Source organism: Rhinopithecus roxellana, chromosome 3 (genome assembly GCF_007565055.1).
Source record: "Rhinopithecus roxellana isolate Shanxi Qingling chromosome 3, ASM756505v1, whole genome shotgun sequence".
NCBI lineage: Eukaryota > Metazoa > Chordata > Mammalia > Primates > Cercopithecidae > Rhinopithecus > Rhinopithecus roxellana.
Genome location: NC_044551.1, coordinates 149,103,836 through 149,123,989, shown reverse-complemented (window position 1 = coordinate 149,123,989; position 20,154 = coordinate 149,103,836). Strand labels below are relative to the sequence as shown.

Sequence of the window (20,154 nt, the reverse complement as noted above, 5' to 3'; positions counted from 1 at the left end):
GGAGCCAGGGATGAAATGATATGGTTTGGCTGTGTCCCCACTCAAATTTCATCTTGAATTCCCATGTGTTGTGGGAGAAACCAGGTGGGAGATAATTGAATCACGGGGGCAGGTCCTTCCCTATGCTGTTCTCGTGATAGTAAGTCTCATGAGATCTGACGGTTATTATAGGGGGGAATTTTCCTGCACAAACTCTCTTCTCGTTTGCCACCATGTAAGACATGTCTTTCACCTTCCACCATGATTGTGAGGCCTCCCCAGCCACATGGAACTGTAAGTCCATTAAACCTCTTTCTTTTGTAAATTGCCCAGTCTTGGGTATGTCTTTACCAGCAGTGTGAAAATGGACTAATACATAGAACTACAGTATACACAGCTTTCCTGCCCCTCAAACCACATGACAGTAAGTTGCTGATCTGACGTCCCAACACTAGTATTTCCTACAAAACAAGGACATTTTCAACCACAAAAATCAGGAAACTGATACTGATATATTACTACCACATGGTCCACAAATCCCATTCAAGTTTTGTCAGTTATTCCAATATGTGATAAGTTACCTTTAACTCAGCTGTGGCATATAAAATAATGGTTCTCCAAAGACATCCACATTCTAATCCCTTGAATTTGTGAAGGTTACATTACACAGCAAAAGAGATTGACATTACAGATGGAACTGGGGTGTCAATCACTTGACTTTAAAATAGAAAGATTATCCTGGATTATTTGAATGAGGCACAGTATCCAGAAAAAATTAGATGCTGACAGTAGAGGAGGCTGTGTGTGTACGTGCAGCGAATATACAGAAACTGTACTTTCTGCTCAATTTTGCTATAAACCCAAAGTTGATCTACAAAACAAAGTTTAAAGTCTGTTGAAAAAAATTTAATATGCTCCCTTAAACTGAAAGTGGTAGAAAATGATCATCATCTTATAAGACCTAAAAGACCAACAATGAACAGATATCGATTTTTTCTGATGTTTTCTGTCTTATATTAATATGGTCACTTCAGTATTCTTTTCATTAGTTGGCACAGTATATTTTTTCCATCCTTTTAACTCATCTGTACTATTATATATAAAAACACTGTTATTCCTTTTACTCTATTTAGGGTTTTTTGGTTATTGCCCTCCATCTTTCTCACGTTATGTTTTTATTTATATCTATGAAGATAGTTGTAAGATTTATAATAAGATTTTAAGGTTCTTATCTACTAATTCTATCATCTATTCATCTCTAGGGTAGTTTTGTGGATGCCTTCCTCACTCAGTCCTACCTAATGGCTTTTGGACTGAATTAATCAGGAATGAATAACTATTCCTCTGTTAGTTATGCTGAGAGTTTTTGTCATGAATATTACATTGAAATGCTTTTTCTGTATCTATTGATGCTCATATAATTTTTCTTCTTTATTATGTTAATGTGGCAAATTACACTGATTGGCCTTTTCGTTTTCTACTGCCTAATTCATTTGTCCCAGTATGTGCTTTACAGCAAAAGGATCCAGTTCAGAATTACACTTTGTATTTGGTGGTTATGTCTCTTTACTTTCTTTCAGCCTGAAAGAGTTGCTCAGATTTTCCTTGACTTTCATGACTGATAATTTTGAAAAGTACAGATCATTATTTTGTAGAACACCTCCCAAAATTTGTGTAATATTTCCTCATGACTAGAATCAGGTTATGTATCTTTGGCAGGAATATTATACAAGTGATGATGAGTTCCTTTTTCTGCATCTCATCAGATAGGACATCATTTCCATTTATCTCATTACTGAGGGTATTAACTTCAATCCATTTTTTTTTTTTTTTGAGACAGGGTCTCACTCAGGCTGGAGTGCAGTCACCTCACTGTATCCACGAACTCCGAGTCCTAAGCGATCCTTCTGCCTCAGTCCCCCAAGTAGCTGGGACTATAGGTGCATGCCACCACATCCCGCCAATTTTTGTAGTTTTTATAGAGATGTGGTTTCACCATGTTGCCTAGACTAACTTCAATCTCTCGATAAAGGTGTATCTCTTAGCTTCTCCACCAAAAAATTTTTCTTACTTTACAATTACTTAATAATTTGAGGGAGAGATGCAGAGACCATATAACTATCCCATACTTCATCAAACTTTCTTCCATTAGTTTTAGCATCTACTGTTTCTTACCTGAATAAATTATTATGATAGCTATCAAATACAGGCATACCCCATCTTCTTGTGCTCTTCAGAGGTGTGTGGCAACTCTGCATCTAACAAGTCTATTGGTGCCATTTTTCCAACAGCATGTGCTCACTTTGTGTCTCTGTGTCACATTTTGGTAATTCTCACAACATTTCAAACTTTTTCATTATTATTGTATCTGTTATAGTGATTTGTGATCAGTGATCTTTGATGTTACTACTGTAATTGTTTTAGTGTGCCACAAACCATCCACATATAAGAGGTGAACTAAATCCATTAATGTGTGTATTCTGACTGCTTTACTGACCTGCCATCCCGTCTCTCTCCCTCTCCTTGGAACCTGATTGGCTGAGACACAATAATACAGAAATTAGGCCAGTTAGTAACCCTACAATAGCCCCTAAGTGTTTAAGTGAAAAAAGAGTCAAAAGTCTCTTGTTTTAAATCAAAAGCTAGAATGATTAAGCTTAGTTGAGAAAAGCATGTCAACATCCAAAACAGGTTGAAAATTAGGCCTCAAATTTTATCAGTTAGCTGAGTTGTGAGGGCAAAGGAAAAGTTCTTGAATAAAATTAAAAGTGCTACTTTAGTGAACACACAAATGATAAGAAAGTGAAACAGCCTTACTGCTGATATGGAGAAAGTTTTAGTGGTTGGGATAGATTAAACCAGCCACAACATTCTCTCAGGCCAAAGCCTAATCCAGAGCAAGACCCTAACTCTCTGCAATTCTATGAAGGCTGAGAGAAGTAAAGAAGCTGTAAAGAAAAGTTGGAAGCTAGTAATGGTTGGTTCAAAAGAAGCTGTCTCCATAACATAAAAGTGCAAGGTGAAGCAGCAAGTGCTGATGCAGAAGCTGCAGCAAGTTATCCAGAAGACCTAGCTAAGGTAATTGATGAAGGTAGCTACACTAAACAACAGATTTTCAATGTAGACAAAACAGCCATCCATTAAAACTTAACCTAAAATATCTAAGGTATGCCTATAGTAATTTTCTAGTTCCATTGTTCCTTTTATATTAGTTAAGGTTCTAGTATAAGGGGCTTTGCTCTTTCTCCACTTTTTCCCCCCCATTTTCTTGTATCAGTATGAACTCATAGATCCCTTACTTGGGCTCCAATTCCCCACCAGGCTGTCACAGCTTGTTTTTGTGGATGCCTTCCTCACTCAGCCACACCTAATGGATTTTGGACTGAATTATTCAGGAATTAATATTCCTCCATTAGTTATGCTGAGAGTTTTTATCATGAAATGTTTTTTCTGTTATCTATTGGTGCTCATATATTTCTTTTTTATTCTGTTAATGTGGCAAATTATACTGATTGTCTTTCTTTTTCTACAATCTCTCTAAGCATGATCTAGCTGCATCTCACACATTTTTACATGCTATACTTTTGATTCATTTAAAGTATTTTTTCTAATTTCCCTTGTGATTCGTTTTTGATCCATGTAATATTTAAAAGTGTGCTGCTTAATTTTCTAATATTTGGGGATTTTCTGGTTATTTTCCTGCTACTGATTTCTTGTTTAATTCTGGTGTAGTCACAGAATACATTATCTATGACTTTACCAATAGATACAGAAAAAGCATTTCAATTTAATACTCATTCATGATAAAAACTCAGCATAATAGAGGAATATTAATTCCTGAATAATTCAGTCCAATTTACTGACACTTGTTTTATGGTCCAGAATGTTGGACTATCTTGGAGAATGTTCCACATGCACTTGAAAATAACGTGTATTCTGCTGTTGTTCAATGGAATGTCCTATAAATGTCAATCAGGTTGATTTGGTTAACAGTGTTGTTAAAATTTTCCATATACTTACTGACATTTCATCTGCTTCTTCTGTTTCTCTATTGAGAGGGATATTGAGATCTCCAGCTAAACTTGCAGATTTGTGTATTTCTTCATTCTGTTTCATAGGTTTCTGCCTCATATATCTGGAAGTTTAACATTTAGAATTTTTGTGTCCTTGCACTAAATTGACCTCTTATCATCATAAAATGTCTCATTTTCCCTAGTTCTGATGTATTCTGTCTGATATTAATATGGTCACTTCACTTCTCTTTTCATTAGTTGGCACAGTATATTTTTTCCACCCTTTTGCTTTTAACCTATTTGTACCATTATACACAAAAGCAGTTATTCCATTTACATTATTTGGGTTTTTAAAATTATATTTTTCTCATTATGCTTATGTTTTCCCTTGTATCTATGAGCATCTTTATAAGATTTATAATATGGTTTTAGGGTTCTTATCTACGAATTCTAGTATTTCTTTCATTTTGGACCTGTTCATATGATTGATTTTTCTCTGGTTATGGGTCCTATTTCCCCGCTTCTCTGCTTGTTAACTTCGGATTGTGAATTTTGCATTATTGGGTGAAAGATTTTGTTTTATTCCTTTAATGAGTATTGAACTTTGTTCTGGCATGCAGCTAAGTTTTTTGAGCAACAAACAGTTGGATTCTTTTGAACTTTTGTTTTTAAGGTCTGTAAAGGGGGGCCTAGAGCAGCTTTTACTCTAGGACTAATTTACAATCACTTTTCTTCAGCCTCAAAAACTTCCTTTAACAATTACTATAGTGCAAGCCTGTCTGTAACAAATTACCTCCACCATTTTTTTTAAATCTGAAAATTTTCTCCATTTCACCTTCAATTTTCAAAGAATATTTTTGCTGGATATAGTTTAACTTTTATTCCCCAACACCTTAAAGGTGCTGTCCCACTGTTTTCAGGTTTAGATTGCTTTTCCTAAGAAGTAATCATACTCATTATTCTTTCCCTCTGCATAACGTGATACTTTTTCCTCCACCTGTTTTTAAGATTTATCTTTAGTTTTGAGCAATTTGAATGTAATGTACAACATAGGTATGTTTATGCTGCTTGTGATGCATTCAGCTTCTTGGGTCTTTTTTTAAACAGTTTTTATTACTCTGTTTAGATGTCTTCCCACACATTATGTCCACCTTTTCCTTTAAGTCCTTGAGCTTATCTATCATAGCTTTAAAAAAACCTAGTCGAGTGTGGTGGCTCATGCCTATAATCCCAGCACTTTGTGAGGCCAAGGCAGGTGGATTACAAGACCAGGCTAGCTAATACGGTGAAACCCCATCTCTACTAAAAATACAAAAAAAAAAAAAAAAAAAAAAAAATTAGCCACACATGGTGGTGGGCGCCTGTAGTCCCAGCTACTCGGGAGGCTCAGGAAGAAGAATTGCTTGAACCCGGGAGACAGAGGCTGCAGTGAGCTGAGATCGTGCCACTGCACTCCAGCCTGAGAAACAGAGTGAGACTTCATCTAAAAAAAAAAAAAAAAATCCTTGTCTGCTAATTCCAAAATCTGTCATCTCTGGATCTGTTTCTACTCACTTTTCCCTTCTCCGGTGTAGACCACATTTTCTTTTGCATATTCCCACTAATTTTTAAAATTATATTCTGCACATTATAGATGCCACATTGAGAGCCTGGATTGAGCAGACTTCCTTTAAAAAGTCTTGAGTTTTGTTCTAGCAGCCCGTTGATTTACTGGCAACTCAGCTTGATTCTATCAAAACTTGGTTTCAGTATTTGTTAGGTGGGCCTTTCTGAGGTCTCAAGTGAACACTGGAGAGTTCCACGAGGTCACTCCATTCTGGCATATCAGGACTCAAATGTCCTGCAGCACTGTGTGACCTTTAGAATACACCACTCACAGCCCCACTTCCCACCTTGATAGTTGTTCTCTGCTAGCCCTCATTACATCTCATCCTATATATGGACAGCTTAGTATCTGGCCAAAGACTCAAAAGATCCTTATGCAGACTTCTGGTACACCATCTCTGCACAGCAACCCTACTTCAGTACTCTGCTCTACAATTTCCAGTCACTTTAGCAAATCCAAAATTCTATCTTTGTTTCATCTGCCTAGTGATGCCCAATTCTGCCCAGCTCTCTACTGGATTCCAATTCCATGTGCCAAAGTTTACAAAATGTTCCTAGGTAGAAAGCTGGAATGAATGCAGAATCACCTTTTATGTTTTTCCTTTCTTAAATAATATAGCCCTGCATTATCTGTTGTCCAATGCCTGCAAACAGTTGTTTCACATACTTTTCCAGTGTTATAGTTATTCATCTTGAGAGTATAAGTGTGACACTCATTATTTTGTTGCAACCCAAATCAGAAGTACTGGATTCTGCTTTGGAAAAAAAAAAAAATCTGGAAATATTCTTTGTTGACTTTTTAATAACTTCTTGGCATGAATTTAACTTTGATATTAATTCAATTAATCACTCAACAAATATTTACAGGCACTTTGCAGGTTTCATGTGTTGTTTTGGTTCAAAATGATAGACTTTTTTCCTCTGGAGCATGGAAGATAGGTTAAATGTAGAGAAGGTATGCTAAACACCATCATAAGTGAAGTACAGGATAATCTGGGAGTACAAAGCAGGGGCATCTAACCTATCTAGGAGAGCTCAGGGAAGGTATTCTAAAGGAAGTGAATGTTTAAATGAAACCTGACAGATGAGTAGGAGTTAACCAGATGAAAAGATCTGAGTCACTACGTGACTACAGAAATTTCAGAATGTTTGGCATAGAAAGTAGGAAAAAGAGGAGTATCATCATAAAACGTTTCAGAAATTAACAGCCTTCTAAACATGGTAAGGCTTCTGGACTTAAGATGATGGCACTAAATGGTTTGAACCAGGGGAACTGCATGAAGTAGATATGCATTTTAGAAGAATTATTTTGTCTTTAGGGTGAACAGAGTAAACTGAGTCAAGACATGAAGCAGCGAGTAATTGAGGAGAGATAGGAAGGCAGCCTGGACAAGGGTTTTAGCATTGATGATGGAGGTAAAGTGGCTACTCAGAAACAGCCTCTTAGGATACAGACATTTCAATGAGGAGGTGGCCAAAGGTCAGTATAAAGTTTTGAAAGCCCAGAGACTGGACTCTGTCATTTCATCATAAGGAGAGTGTTCTGCTGAGGGTTTAATCCACAGCAGTTAAACCAAGGAACTATGTATTTATACAGCAAAAAATTAACCTGTTTACACTGTTCCTGACTAGAAAGCCAAATACACATATATTCGTTCTCCATGGTATCTACCTTTCGAGAACCTAGCTACCTGACAAACATCAAATTAGTAAACAGAATTCAAGCAAGGGCTATCTTGTAGCATTTCTATCACCACATTGTTGTTGATACTCTTATTGAAGAAGAGTCACTTCAAAAAGTGTAATTTAGATTGAATTATTAAAACAAAGAAATGTGTATTATACTTCAGAACAATTTCTATCAAAAATAAAATAAAATAAAAAATAAGAAAAACCCTTCTTTCTCCAAACAATCTAGCTGTAAAACCATTAGGTGGAGCAGAAGAAGGTGTGTGCTCATGCCAGCTGAAGGTTAAGGCACCTAAAACTCAGCCTAGAGTGGAATAAATGAGCTTGAGTAGGCTGAGAAGGGTACCCTCATGGGGAAAGAGCTTAGCACAGAGTTTCAAGAGTCCAATGGTATTAGAGTTCCAGCAGGATGAAAGAGGAATCCACGAATAGGGAGGATCCAGCTCAGAAGCAGTGTCCACGCCAGGGAATAGCATGTGGATTCAGAGTCTGATAATGATGAGAAGGGGGCCCACATGAGGGATAAGTCGGCTAGGGGGAAGTCAGATCATAGAGTAGAAAGGGCATTCTTGCAAGAAGCCGCCTGGTATAAAGTATCAGACTGGGAAGAGTGACCCTCTCAGTGACACAGATCTGGGGAGATTCAGGTCACAGAGTACAGTTTGCATCCCTGTAAGAGGTCACCTGGTATCAGAGAAGGCTGGGGAATGAGGATGTGATCCAGCACCGGAAGTCAAAGTCTATACAGAACAGGAAAGCATCCTGTGAGGGAGTCAGAATGAAGAGTCAGAGCCTATACAGGGTAAGGAAGACTGGCATACAGGGATGGAGTCAGCCCATATTGGGTGCTAGAGCCCTGATGCAACGATGAGATATTGATTACATACAGGAGGATTAAGTCAATATATTAAGATTATAGTTGTATTAGTACATTCTTGTACTGCTATAGAAAAAACCTGAAACTGGGTAACTTATAAAGAAAAGAGGTAGCTGGGTGCGGTGGCTCATGCCTGTAATCCCAGCACTTTGGGAGGCCGAGGCGGGCGGATCATGAGGTCAGGAGATCAAGACCATCCTGGCTAACACGGTGAAACCCAGTCTCTACTAAAAATATAAAAAATTAGCCGGGCATGGTGGCGGGCACCTGTAATCCCAGCTACTTGGGAGCTGAGGCAGGAGAATGGCGTAAACCCGGGAGGTGGAGCTTGCAGTGAGCCAAGAGCACACCACTGCACTCCAGCCTGGGCGACAGAGCAAGACTTCATTTTAGAAAAAAAAAAAAAGAAAAGAGGTTTAATTGGCTCACGGTTCCACATGCTGTACAGGAAGCAAGACTGGGGAGGCCTCAGGAAACTTACAATCATGGCAGAAGGCAAAGGGGAAGCTGGCACATCTTAAATGGCCGGAGCAGGAAGAAAAGAGTAAAGGGGGAATTGTGACAGATTTTTAAACAACCAGCTCTCATGAGAACTTACTCACTACCATGAGAACAGCAAGGGGGAAATCCACCCCCATGATCCAATCATCCCAACCACGTCCCTCCTCCAACACTGGGGATTACAATTTGAGATGAGATTTGGAAGGACAGAAATCCAAACCATATCATTCCACCCCTGGCTCCTCCCAAATCTCATGTCCTTCTCACACTGCAAAACACAATCATCCCTTCTCAACAGTCCCCCAAGTCTTAACTCATTTCAGCATTAACTCAAAAGTCCACAGCCCAAAGTCTCATCTGAGACAAGGCAAGTCCCTTTGGTCTATGAATCTGTAAAATCAAAACAAGTTATTACATCCAAGATACAACGGGGCTACCGGCATTGGGTAAATATACATGTTCTAAAAGGAAGGAATCAGCCAAAACAAAGGGCTACAGGCCCCAAGCAAGTCCAAAACCCAGCTGGGCAGTCATTACATTTTTATTTATTATTATTATTATTTTTTTGAGACAGAGTCTCGCTCTGTCACCCAGGCTGGAGTGCAGTAGCGTGATCTTGGCTCACTGCAAGCTCCGCCTCCCGGGTTCATGCTATTCTCCTGCCTCAGCCTCGCAAGTAGCTGGGACTACAGGCACCTGCCACCACACTGAGCTAATTTTTTGTATTTTTAGTAGAGATGGGGTTTCACTGTGCTAGCCAGGATGGTCTCGATCTCCTGACATCGTGATCTGCCTGCCTCAGCCTCCCAAAGTGCTGGAATTACTGGCATGAACCACTGCGCCCAGCCAAATCTTTTTTTTTTTTTTTCTTGAGACGAAGTCTCGCTCTGTCACCAGGCTAGAGTGCAGTGGCAGTCTCGGCTCACTGTAACTTCTGCTTCCTGGGTTCAAGTGATTCCCCAGTCTCAGCCTCCTGAGTAGCTGGGACTACAGGTGCGTGCTAGCACGCCCAGCTAATTTTTTGTATTTTAGTAGAGGCGGGGCTTCACCATGTTGGCCAGGATGGTCTTGATCTCCTGACCTCTTGATCCGAAATCTTAAAGCTCCAAAATAATATCCTCTGACTCTATGTCTCATATGAAGGCCACAGTGACACAAGAGGTGGGATCTCAAGGCCTTGGGCAGCTCCGCCCCTGTGGCTCTGCAGGGCTCAGCTCCCATAGCTGCTCTCAATGGCTGGTGTTGAGTGTGTGTAGCTTTTCCAGGCACACAGTGCAAGCTCTGGGGTCTGGAGGATAGTGGCCCTCTTCTCACAGCTCCACTGGGCAGTGCCCCATTGGGAACACCATGTGGGGGATCAACCCCACATTTCCCCTCTGCACTGCCCTAGTAGAGCTTCTCCATGAGGGCTCTGTCCCTGCAGCAGACTTCTGCCTGGACATCCAGGCGTTTCCATACATCCTCTGAAATCTAGGTGGAGGCTCCCCAGCCTCAACTCTTGTCCTCTGTGCAACCACAGGCTTAAAATCATGCGGAAGCTGCCAAGGCTTATAGCTTGCAGCCTCTGGAGCAGCAGCCTGAGATGTATCTGGGGCCCTTTTAGCCATGGCTGGAGCTAGAGTGGCTGAAATACAGGGAGCAGTGTACTTTAATGGGAGAGGCTGCTGTGAAGGTCTCTGAAATGCCTTCTAGCCATTTTCCCCATTGTCTTGGCTATTAAACATTCTGCTCCTTTTTACTTACGCAAATTTCTGCAGCCGGCTTGAATTCCTCCCCAGAAAATGGGTTTTACTTTTCTACTATATGGTCAGGCAGAACATTTTCCAAACTTTTATGCTCTGCTTCCCTTTTAAATATAAATTCCAGTTTCAGATCTCTTTGCTCACACATATGAGCTATACTGTTAGAAGCAGCCGAGCCACGTCTTGAATGTTTTGCTGCCTGGAAGTTTCTTCCACCAAATACTCTAAATCATCTCTTTCAAGTGCAAAGTTCCACAGATTCCTAGAGCAGGGGCACAATGCTGCCAGTCTCTTTGCTAAAGCATTGCAAGAGTGACCTTTACTCCAGTTCTCAGTACGCTCCTTATCTCCATCTGAGACCTCCTCAGCCTAGACTTCATTATTCATATCACTATTTGCATTTTGGTCAAAATAATTTAACAAGTCTCTAGGAAGTTCCAGACTTTTCCTCATCTTCCTGTCTTCTTTGGAGCCCTCCAAACTGTTCCAACCTCTGCCCATTACCCAGTTCCAAAGTCACTTCCACATTTTCAGCTATCTTTATAGCAATACCCTACTCTCAGTACCAACTTTCTGTATTAGTCTGTTTTCTCACTGCTACAAAGAAATACCTGAAACTGGGTAATTTATAAAGAAAAGAGGTTTAATTGGCTCATGGTTCTGCAGGCTGTACAGTAAGCACGACTGGCTTTTCTAGGCTTCAGGAAACTTAAAATCATGGCAGAAGGCGAAGGTGAAGATGGCACATCTTACATGGCCAGAGCAGGAGGAAGAGAGTGAAGGCGAAGGTGCTACACACTTTTAAACAACCAGATCTCATAAGAACTCACTCACTATCACAAGAACTGCAAGAGGGAAATCCACCCCCATGATTCAATCACCTCCCACCAGGCCCCTCCTCCAACAATGGGGGTTACAATTCAACATGAGATTTGGAAGGACATAAATCCAAACCACATCAGTACTCAATTCCTTGCTTCTCATTACCTTCATTGTATTTACCAAATCCCCAACCGTGGATAAACGCAACTTTCCAACTTATTCAGTGCTTGGGCTGAACAAGACTGAAAAAACATACATAATCATGACTGGCTGGTCTCTCTTTAAATTTTCACAAAACCCCTGACACTGTCATGTAATCCCAGAACACCTCCCTTAATCGATTTACTCATTGAGGTTAAAAACTACTCTATGTTTTCTAGGCTCAATCAACCCCTTCTGCCAATCTCAACCAGTAACTTCATTTCTTTTTTCATTGAGAATATAGAAGCAATCAAAAGAGAACTTTTTTTTTTTTTTTTTTTTGAGACGGAGTCTCGCTCTGTCGCCCGGGCTGGAGTGCAGTGGCCGGATCTCAGCTCACTGCAAGCTCCGCCTCCTGGGTTTCCGCCATTCTCCTGCCTCAGCCTCCGGAGTAGCTGGGACTACAGGCGCCCGCCACCTCGCCTGGCTAGATTTTTGTATTTTTTTAGTAGAGACGGGGTTTCACCGTGTTAGCCAGGATGGTCTTGATCTCCTGACCTCGTGATCCGCCCGTCTCGGCCTCCCAAAGTGCTGGGATTACAGGCTTGAGCCACCGCGCCCGGCAAGAGAACTTATTCATTCTTTCACCACTAAAGTTTCCAATCATATACTCTGCCTAACATCCCTGTTACAATGCATAACAGTGATGTTCCTGGTATCCTCTCCGGTTGGGCAATGGATCTTATCTCTTTTTGCCTACTGAAGGATTGTACTCTGTAATTATCCCCTCTCCTGCATCAATGTTTCCGTCCAGAGTCACTCCCAACAGTCTATAAATACTCTAGTATATCCTGCTTTTAAAAACATAACAAAACAACAACAAAACTTTCCTTTATCCTGTAAACCTCTTCAGCTACTGTCCTATCTCTGTGTCCACTTACAACAAAATGTGTAAAATAATTGTTTCACTTCCTTATCTTTTCTCTGATTATTGGAACTGGTTTTGTCAAGAGCAACAAAGGACTCCACATATCCAAACATTCCTATTCTTTCTTGAGCTATCAACATATTTTACACAGTTGATGATTTCCTCCTTGTAACACTTTATTTCTCTTGTCTTCCAAGACACCACCCTCTCAGTTTTCCTTACTTAACTAATTGCTCTTTTACTATCTTTTGCTAGCTTCTCCTCCTCTTCCCAATTTCTAAAGGCTTTGTCGGCTCTAGTGCTCTAGGTTCAGGTCTTGAATATCTTTTCCATATTCACTCTCTATTTGATCTCATCAGGCTTTAAAAGTTAACCATGTAGAACTACCTGTATACATTAATGATTCCTAATTTTCTTTCTCCAGTCTTAATCTCTTTCCTGAACGACTTCTGTTTGCCAACTGGACATCTCCTTCGGATATTTTTTTTTTTTTTTTTTTTTTTGAGACAGAGTCTCGCTCTGTCACCCAGGCTGGAGTGCTATGGCCGGATCTCAGCTCACTGCAAGCTCCGCCTCCCGGGTTCACACCATTCTCCTGTCTCAGCCTCCCGGGTAGCTGGGACTACAGGCGCCGCCACGTCGCCCGGCTAGTTTTTTGTATTTTTTAGTAGAGACGGGGTTTCACCGTGTTAGCCAGGATGGTCTCGATCTCCTGACCTCGTGATCCGCCCGTCTCAGCCTCCCAAAGTGCTGGGATTACAGGCTTGAGCCACCGCGCCCGGCCTCCTTCGGATATTTAACACATATCCCTAATTTACATGTTTAAACCAGATCCACTCAAATCTTTTTTCCACAGTGCCCCTATTACAGTAAATGACAAAACTATTTTATCCAGTTGTTCAAGTCAAAAACTTTGGAGTTAATGCTTGATGCTTTTACTTCTTTCAGACACCATTATCCAAACCATTAGCTAATTTGTTGGTTCTACTTTCAAAATACACACTAAATCCAAACAATTATCACCATTCTACCACTACCTTAATCAAGCCACCTATATTTCTCACCTGAATCATCACAAAATCCTCTTAAAGATTTGTCTCTGCCCTCCTACCTTTGCTACCTACAGATAGTCTTCTCTCAGCAACCAGACTGAGCACTTTAAAACATAAATCAGATCATGTCCTTTCCCTGCTCAAAATCTCCTAATAGACAGATTCCTATTAAAATAAGACTAGAATCCAAGGACCTACAGGATCTAGTCCCTTCTATCTTTCTAACTTCACTTTCTACCATTTTCCCTTTTTCTTCCTTGTGATTCCTTGAACACATCAACCATGCTCAGTGACTCTGCATCTAGACTGAATAGAATGTCTTCCTCCCAGATTTTGAACAACTCATTCCTTCTTGAATGAATATTTAAAAAGACAACTCTGATTACTCTGTGAAAAAGAGAGAGCTTCAAGAATGAGGGCAGGAAAACAAGTTAGGAGACGATTCTAATAGTTGAAAGGGAATATGATGGTGGCTTGGAACAGGAACACAGTGGCCGATGGAATGAAGTAGACAAATTCTGACATATTTTAGAAAGGTAAGTAAGAATTGCTTATGTATGGATGATGACATCATTTACAAAACTGGTGGGGGTCGGGTACTGAGGTAGTAACAGAGCTGAGAATGTAGGCAGGAAGTGCGTACAAGGAATCGAGAGTTCTGTTTTGAACATGTTAAATTTGAGATGCCCATTAAATATCCAAACAAACAGCTAGACATATATGTCTAGATCTAAGGAAAGAAGTCAGAGTCAAATATATAAATGTGGGAGTTACCAGCACATAACCAGTACTTAAAGCCGTTAGACTGAATAAGCTCATCCAAGAGAGATAGGGAAGAGGGTTAATGCAAAGATGGTCAACTCTTGTGTCACATTGGCTTTTAGAAAATCAAGCAGGTTGGGCGTGGTCGCTCAAGCCTATAATCCCAGCACTTTGGGAGACTAAGGCAGGCGGATCACCTGAGGTGAGGAGGTCAGGACCAGTCTGGCCAACATGATGAAACCCCGTCTCTGCTAAAAATACAAAAATTAGCCGGGTGTGGTGGCACCACCTGTAATCCCAGCTACTCGAGAGGCTAAGGCACAAGAATAGGTTGAACCCGGGCAACAGAGGTTGCGGTGATCCAAGATCATGCCACACTGAACTCCAGCCAGGGTGACAGAACAAGACTCCGTCTCAAAAAAAAAAAAAAAAAAGAAAGAAATCAAGCAAAGGTAGACCCAACAAAGACTAAAGTATAGCCAGTGAGAAAGAAGAAAACTATGAGATTATAGTGTCACAAAAGCCAAGAAGGAATTTTTTTTTCTTTTTTGAGATGGAGTCTCGCTCTGTCGTTCAGGCTGGAGTGCAGTGGCCGGATTTCAGCTCACTGCAAGCTCCGCCTCCCGGGTTTACGCCATTCTCCTGCCTCAGCCTCCCGAGTAACTGGGACTACAGGCGCCCACCACCTCGCCCAGCTAGTTTTTTGTATTTTTTAGCAGAGACGGGGTTTCACCGGGTTGGCCAGGATGGTCTCGATCTCCTGACCTCGTGATCCGCCCGTCTCGGCCTCCCAAAGTGCTGGGATTACAGGCCTGAGCCACCGCGCCCGGCCAAGAAGGAAATATTTTTTAAAAAAGAAATAGCCAACTGTGTCAAATCTGACGAGATGTTAATGAGAATTAGAAACTGACCACTCTATCTGGCTCATAGAAATTATCGGTAACCTTACAAGAGCACTTTTAGTGGAGGAAAAGAAAACCTGAATGGAGTAGACTGAGGGAAAAATGGGAGTCAATGAAGTAAAGGCGATGAGTACATACAAATCTTATGAATTCTGCTATATATTGGAACAGAGAAAAGGTAATGGCTAAAGGGTGAATTGGAGTAAAGGGAGAGTTTTTTATTTGAAGACTAGAGCTCTCAGAGCATGTTTACATGCTGATGTGAATGATCCAACAAGAGAAACTGCTGATCCAGGAGAGGGAAGGAAAAACTGAAGGGGAAAATCCTTGGGTGGATAAGATGGATCAATGAGATCTACCCTCCAAGGAGCCTCCAAGATGTTTAGACAAAACAAGAAATAATTTATCCTTAACAGACAAGAAAAAACAATATGTACACTAGTTTTGTAGATTTGATGATTGGAAAATAAGAGAATTTTCATTTGATTCTTCCTATTTCTCAATCAAGTACAAAGCAAGATCATCAATTAAGGAAAGTAGATTGTAAATTTAAGGAGAAAGAAGGTGGGAAATAGTCATTATAGAGAGGACTCAGTAAATGTACTAAATACTATTACATTTCTAAGAGGAAAATTCATAAATACTTTCATAATTACAGAGTTTAATCACACAAAAGTGGAAACAAATAATAACAGGGAGTCAGTTAATAAACTGTAAGATATAAACTCAATGGAATACAATTTAGTAACTAAAAACAATAAAATAGAAGTATAAAATTATATTAATGTGCTAAAGTATGTATGTGTGAATGCATTTATATGCTCACATAGGCATGGTTTCATAAGCAGAAAAAATCTTGGAAGAACACATAACAAAAACATAGTGGAACTGGGGTCAGGGAGCAGCGAGAGAGGCACATGATCCCACTAAAAACAAATAAACTATATCTATACACACATATATGTACTGTTGTTTCATTTCTATATGTGCAAAAACAAACCTATAGACCAAATTCTATGTCCTTACATACACTAATAGTATAAACACCATAATTCAAACAATGATTCATACACAAAGATTTTTATCATGGTACTTTTTTTTCTAGACAGTGTGTCTCACTATATTGCCCAGGCTAGCCTTGAACTCCTGGGCTGAAGCAATCCTCCCATCTCAGTCTCTAGAGCTATCTGGGAGTACCCGCACACACCCACATGCCTGGCTTATCATGGTACATTTTAATGAAAAACTGAAAGCACTTTAATGTAAGAAAATTATAGAACTATTAAAGTGTTCATGAACTTTAGGTAGAAAATATCTCAGACATACAAAACAGTATAAAGATTAAAAGAAGCATTCACATACCAAACACCCAGATGATAGTTTTTTAATGACACGGGACTTCATGATAAGGTTAAGTTGGGAAAAAAAAACCCAGCATACAAAGTTAAGAGTATGACATCAGCTATATAAAACAGTATTTAAAGGAGGAGGAAAATACATGAAAATGTCAACAATGATTATTACTGGGTGCTGAATGCATCTCTATACTTCTTCAATGCCAAGTTTTCTACAATAAGCTACTATCATTTTTATAATTATAAAAATACAACATTGTACTAGCACCATTACCTTGGGATCATGTACAAATGTATTTCCTTTGGTTCCAGGAGGGAAATCTCCAGTACAAATATATTTTAGACATTCAATGATGGTCTGAAGAAACAGAAAATTACATCACTTTGTTATAAGAGAATCACAGAAGTTTATCATAAAATATGAATTCATTATGAAAATATTATTTATCATGGAAACTATAAAAGATGGATAAAATCTGACATTATAAAACCTGTAATCAAGATTTGATTAAGTGTTTAAAGAATTGGCCGGGCGCGGTGGCTCAAGCCTGTAATCCCAGCACTTTGGGAGGCCGAGGCGGGCGGATCAAGAGGTCAGGAGATCGAGACCATCCTGGCTAACACAGTGAAACCCCGTCTCTACTAAAAATACAAAAAAAAACTAGCCGGGCGGGGTGGCGGGCGCCTGTAGTCCCAGCTACTCGGGAGGCTGAGGCGGGAGAATGGCGCAAACCCGGGAGGCGGAGCTTGCAGTGAGCTGAGATCCGGCCACTGCACTCCAGTCCGGGCGACAGAGCGAGACTCCGCCTCAAAAAGAATCATTGCTGTAAGTTCACAGAAATGCTATATAACTAAGAAGTTATCCTAATATGAAGAATTGTTACTTGGGAAAAAAATAATTCAACTGAAACCCTTTAAACTAATTTAAGTTGGGGCCGGGCACGGTGGCTCTTGCCTGTAATCCCAGCACTTTGGGAGGCCGAGATGGGCGGATCACGAGGTCAGGAGATCGAGACCATCCTGGCTAAAACGGTGAAACCCCGTCTCTACTAAAAAATACAAAAAGCTAGCCGGGCAAGGTGGCAGGCGCCTGTAGTCCCAGCTACTCAGGAGGCTGAGGCAGGAGAATGGCGTAAACCCGGGAGGCAGAGCTTGCAGTAAGCTGAGATCCGGCCACTGCACTCCAGCCCGGGCAACAGAGTGAGACTCCGTCTCAAAAAAAAAAAAAAATAAATAAATAAATAAACTAATTTAAGTTAATAATAAGAATGGCTAACAGTTAAGTACTGAATTGTACTAAGCACTCTTACATATATTTATTTCATTCTCACATTAACTCTAGGCTGTAAAAACTTCTCATTTGTTTGAGACAGGGTCTCACTCTGCTGCCCAGGAGGGAGTGCAGCTGCATGATCATGGCTTACTGCAGCCTTGACCTCCTGTGCTCAAGCAATCCTCCAGCCTCAGCCTCCCAAAGGGCTGGGATTACAGTCGTCAGTCACCGAGCCCAGCCTGTAGAAACTCTTTTTTTTTTTTTTTCTTTGAGACAGAGTCTTGCTCTGTCACCTGGGCTGGTGGAGTGCAATGGCATGATCTCGGCTCACTGCAACCTCCGCCTCCCGGGTTCAAGCGATTCTCCCACCTCAGCCTCCCCAGTAGCTGGGATTACAGGCGTGCGCCACCATGCCTGGCTAATTTTTGTATTTTTATTAGAGATGGGGTTTCATCATGTTGGCCAGGCTGGTCTCAAACTCCTGACCTCAGGTGATCCACCCGCCTTGGCCTCCCAAAGTACTGGGATTACAGGCGTGAGCTACCGCGCCCAGCTGTAGAAACCATTTTTAATCTCCATTTTATGAATGAGAAAACTAAGGCACAGAGCAGTGAGGTCACTGCCAACAGTCAACTAACAAACGAAGCAAAAAATGTGTATTGAGGCAGCCAGTCCTCATATACACTACACAGTACTACTCTCCCTTCTGCTAGTATTTAGTACAACGCTAAGTACATAACAAGCATTCAACAAATAACATTTTCACAAAAACAGAAGTAAACAAGTTTGACATTCAATTCTCAACCTTCTCTCTTTCTACACTCTTCGCAAATCCTTCCTTTAGACTCTTCTCCCTGCTATACTGACACTGTCTTGCTTTTTCTAAAGCCACTATTCCTGACCAAAATGCCTCTTGGTTATTCTTTCCATTCAAATTTCTAAATATTCCCAGGGCTTTAAAAGAAATGTCAGTCATGCACCAACTTGAAATTGCTGACTGGGTTTTAAGAACAAAAGTTTTCCAAGTTACGCGCCACTATATCAGTTACATTTTTAAGTCAAGTCATTTATTTTCCATGTATCATGCTTGGACAGTTGGCATACCTGGAAACTCTTTAGTCATATATATATCACTTTATAACTTTTAAAAGAATTCTTGTATGGGACAACTACTGGGTAGTGAATGCTATGCTTAGAAAGCAAGGAGACAGCGTTAAAAAACATCAATACAGACCAAAGGGCATCCAGTGGGAACTGAACTCTGAGTGAGCTGCGACAGCTGTCTCGTGGGATCCTTAAGTAAACCTTGTCCCCAGGACAGGCACCAACATCCTGCAGGGACTGCCTCAGGCTAACTCCTAAGGTCGCTGCAGCCGACAGGCCACGCCCCGAGGCACTTTAAGGGCCTACACCTGTGGAGCCCTAGGGACGCTTGTCTTCCTAAGGAGAGTTCTGAACTCCCCATTTTATTCTCCGGAAAATGTAGCGACCTGTAAACTGAAGGCGGCTACTGAAGACTTACCGTCTTTCCCGCCCCATTGGGTCCAACCAAAATTGTAAGGGGGCTGAAGAAAGTGATAATTTGCTTATCTTTGTCCTCTATTCCAAAACTCCGCACGCCCAGAATGCTCATCTTTTCGATCCGGGACATGTTTGCAAACGTTTCTAATCTCACCGGGGACCTGGAGTCCACAAAGGCTTAACTGAGGCCGAAGCAGGGCGTGCACCGGACGTGAGACCCACGAATCTCAGGGTCAGGAGGATCCGGGCGGGGAGCGAGGCCACAGGACAGCCAAAAGATCCGGCCAGCCAAGAGCGGGAGAGATGGGGCGGGAGATGGCGCCTTTCCTCCCACACTAGCTGCTTTTCCCGCCGGTGGCGAGAGCGGAGGCGGGAACCAGCCCCGGGCTGCCCGCCGGGGACGCAAAGCAGTAGCCGCAAAGCAGTAGCCGCAAAGCGACCCCGCAACCGCGCGCACTCACAGCGTCCCGCCTCGGCCGCCCTGTGGGTCACGTGGGTCTCTAGGCCCGCGCGCGTCCACGCCGCACTCCTAGGGCACGCCGGGAAATCGGAAGCCCGCCGTGCGTGCGCACCTCCGACTTCCGGGTGCCGGGTGCAAGGTGCTGTTGCTAGGGGCAGCGGACGTCCAGATCTTTGCTGGGGATGGGCAACCTGGAGAAGTACTGACTTTTGGAAGGGAAGACCAAAACCTGTGACGGATGGCGCTTCTCAAAGCTTGACACTGGGACTTCTGGAATAGGGGGAAGGGGTGGTGTGGATTGGAGACCCAGGAAGGTGGTCCGTTCATGTCCAAACTATTTTCCTTTTCATTCTCATTCTCTAATGTTCGTATAGTAATTTCCAGTGATCACATAACATGTGATGACGCCATTGCAGTGGTGTTTCATGGAACGTGCGCGTGTGTATTCCTTGCGCTTAGAAATATCAATTTTAATTTATAATTGAGTAAATGTTGATAATTATAACTCACGTACACGCTTTTTGAGGTCCCC

At 41.4% G+C, this 20,154-nt stretch overlaps 1 protein-coding gene across 2 annotated transcripts in view; it reads right to left on the bottom strand.

Moving 5' to 3' along the window:
* Window positions 1-19,630, bottom strand: part of RAD50 (RAD50 double strand break repair protein) — an 89,576-nt gene extending 69,946 nt beyond the window's left edge. For both annotated transcript variants that reach the window (XM_010359992.2, XM_030927223.1), the window contains exons 1-2: window positions 19,164-19,630; window positions 16,643-16,726 (exon numbers count right to left, since the gene is read on the bottom strand). In XM_010359992.2, coding sequence (XP_010358294.1) covers window positions 16,643-16,726; window positions 19,164-19,292 — 213 coding nt within the window. In that variant the 5' untranslated portion in view covers window positions 19,293-19,630. The remainder of the gene's footprint in view (window positions 1-16,642; window positions 16,727-19,163) is intronic.
* Window positions 19,631-20,154: the final 524 nt, after the last annotated feature.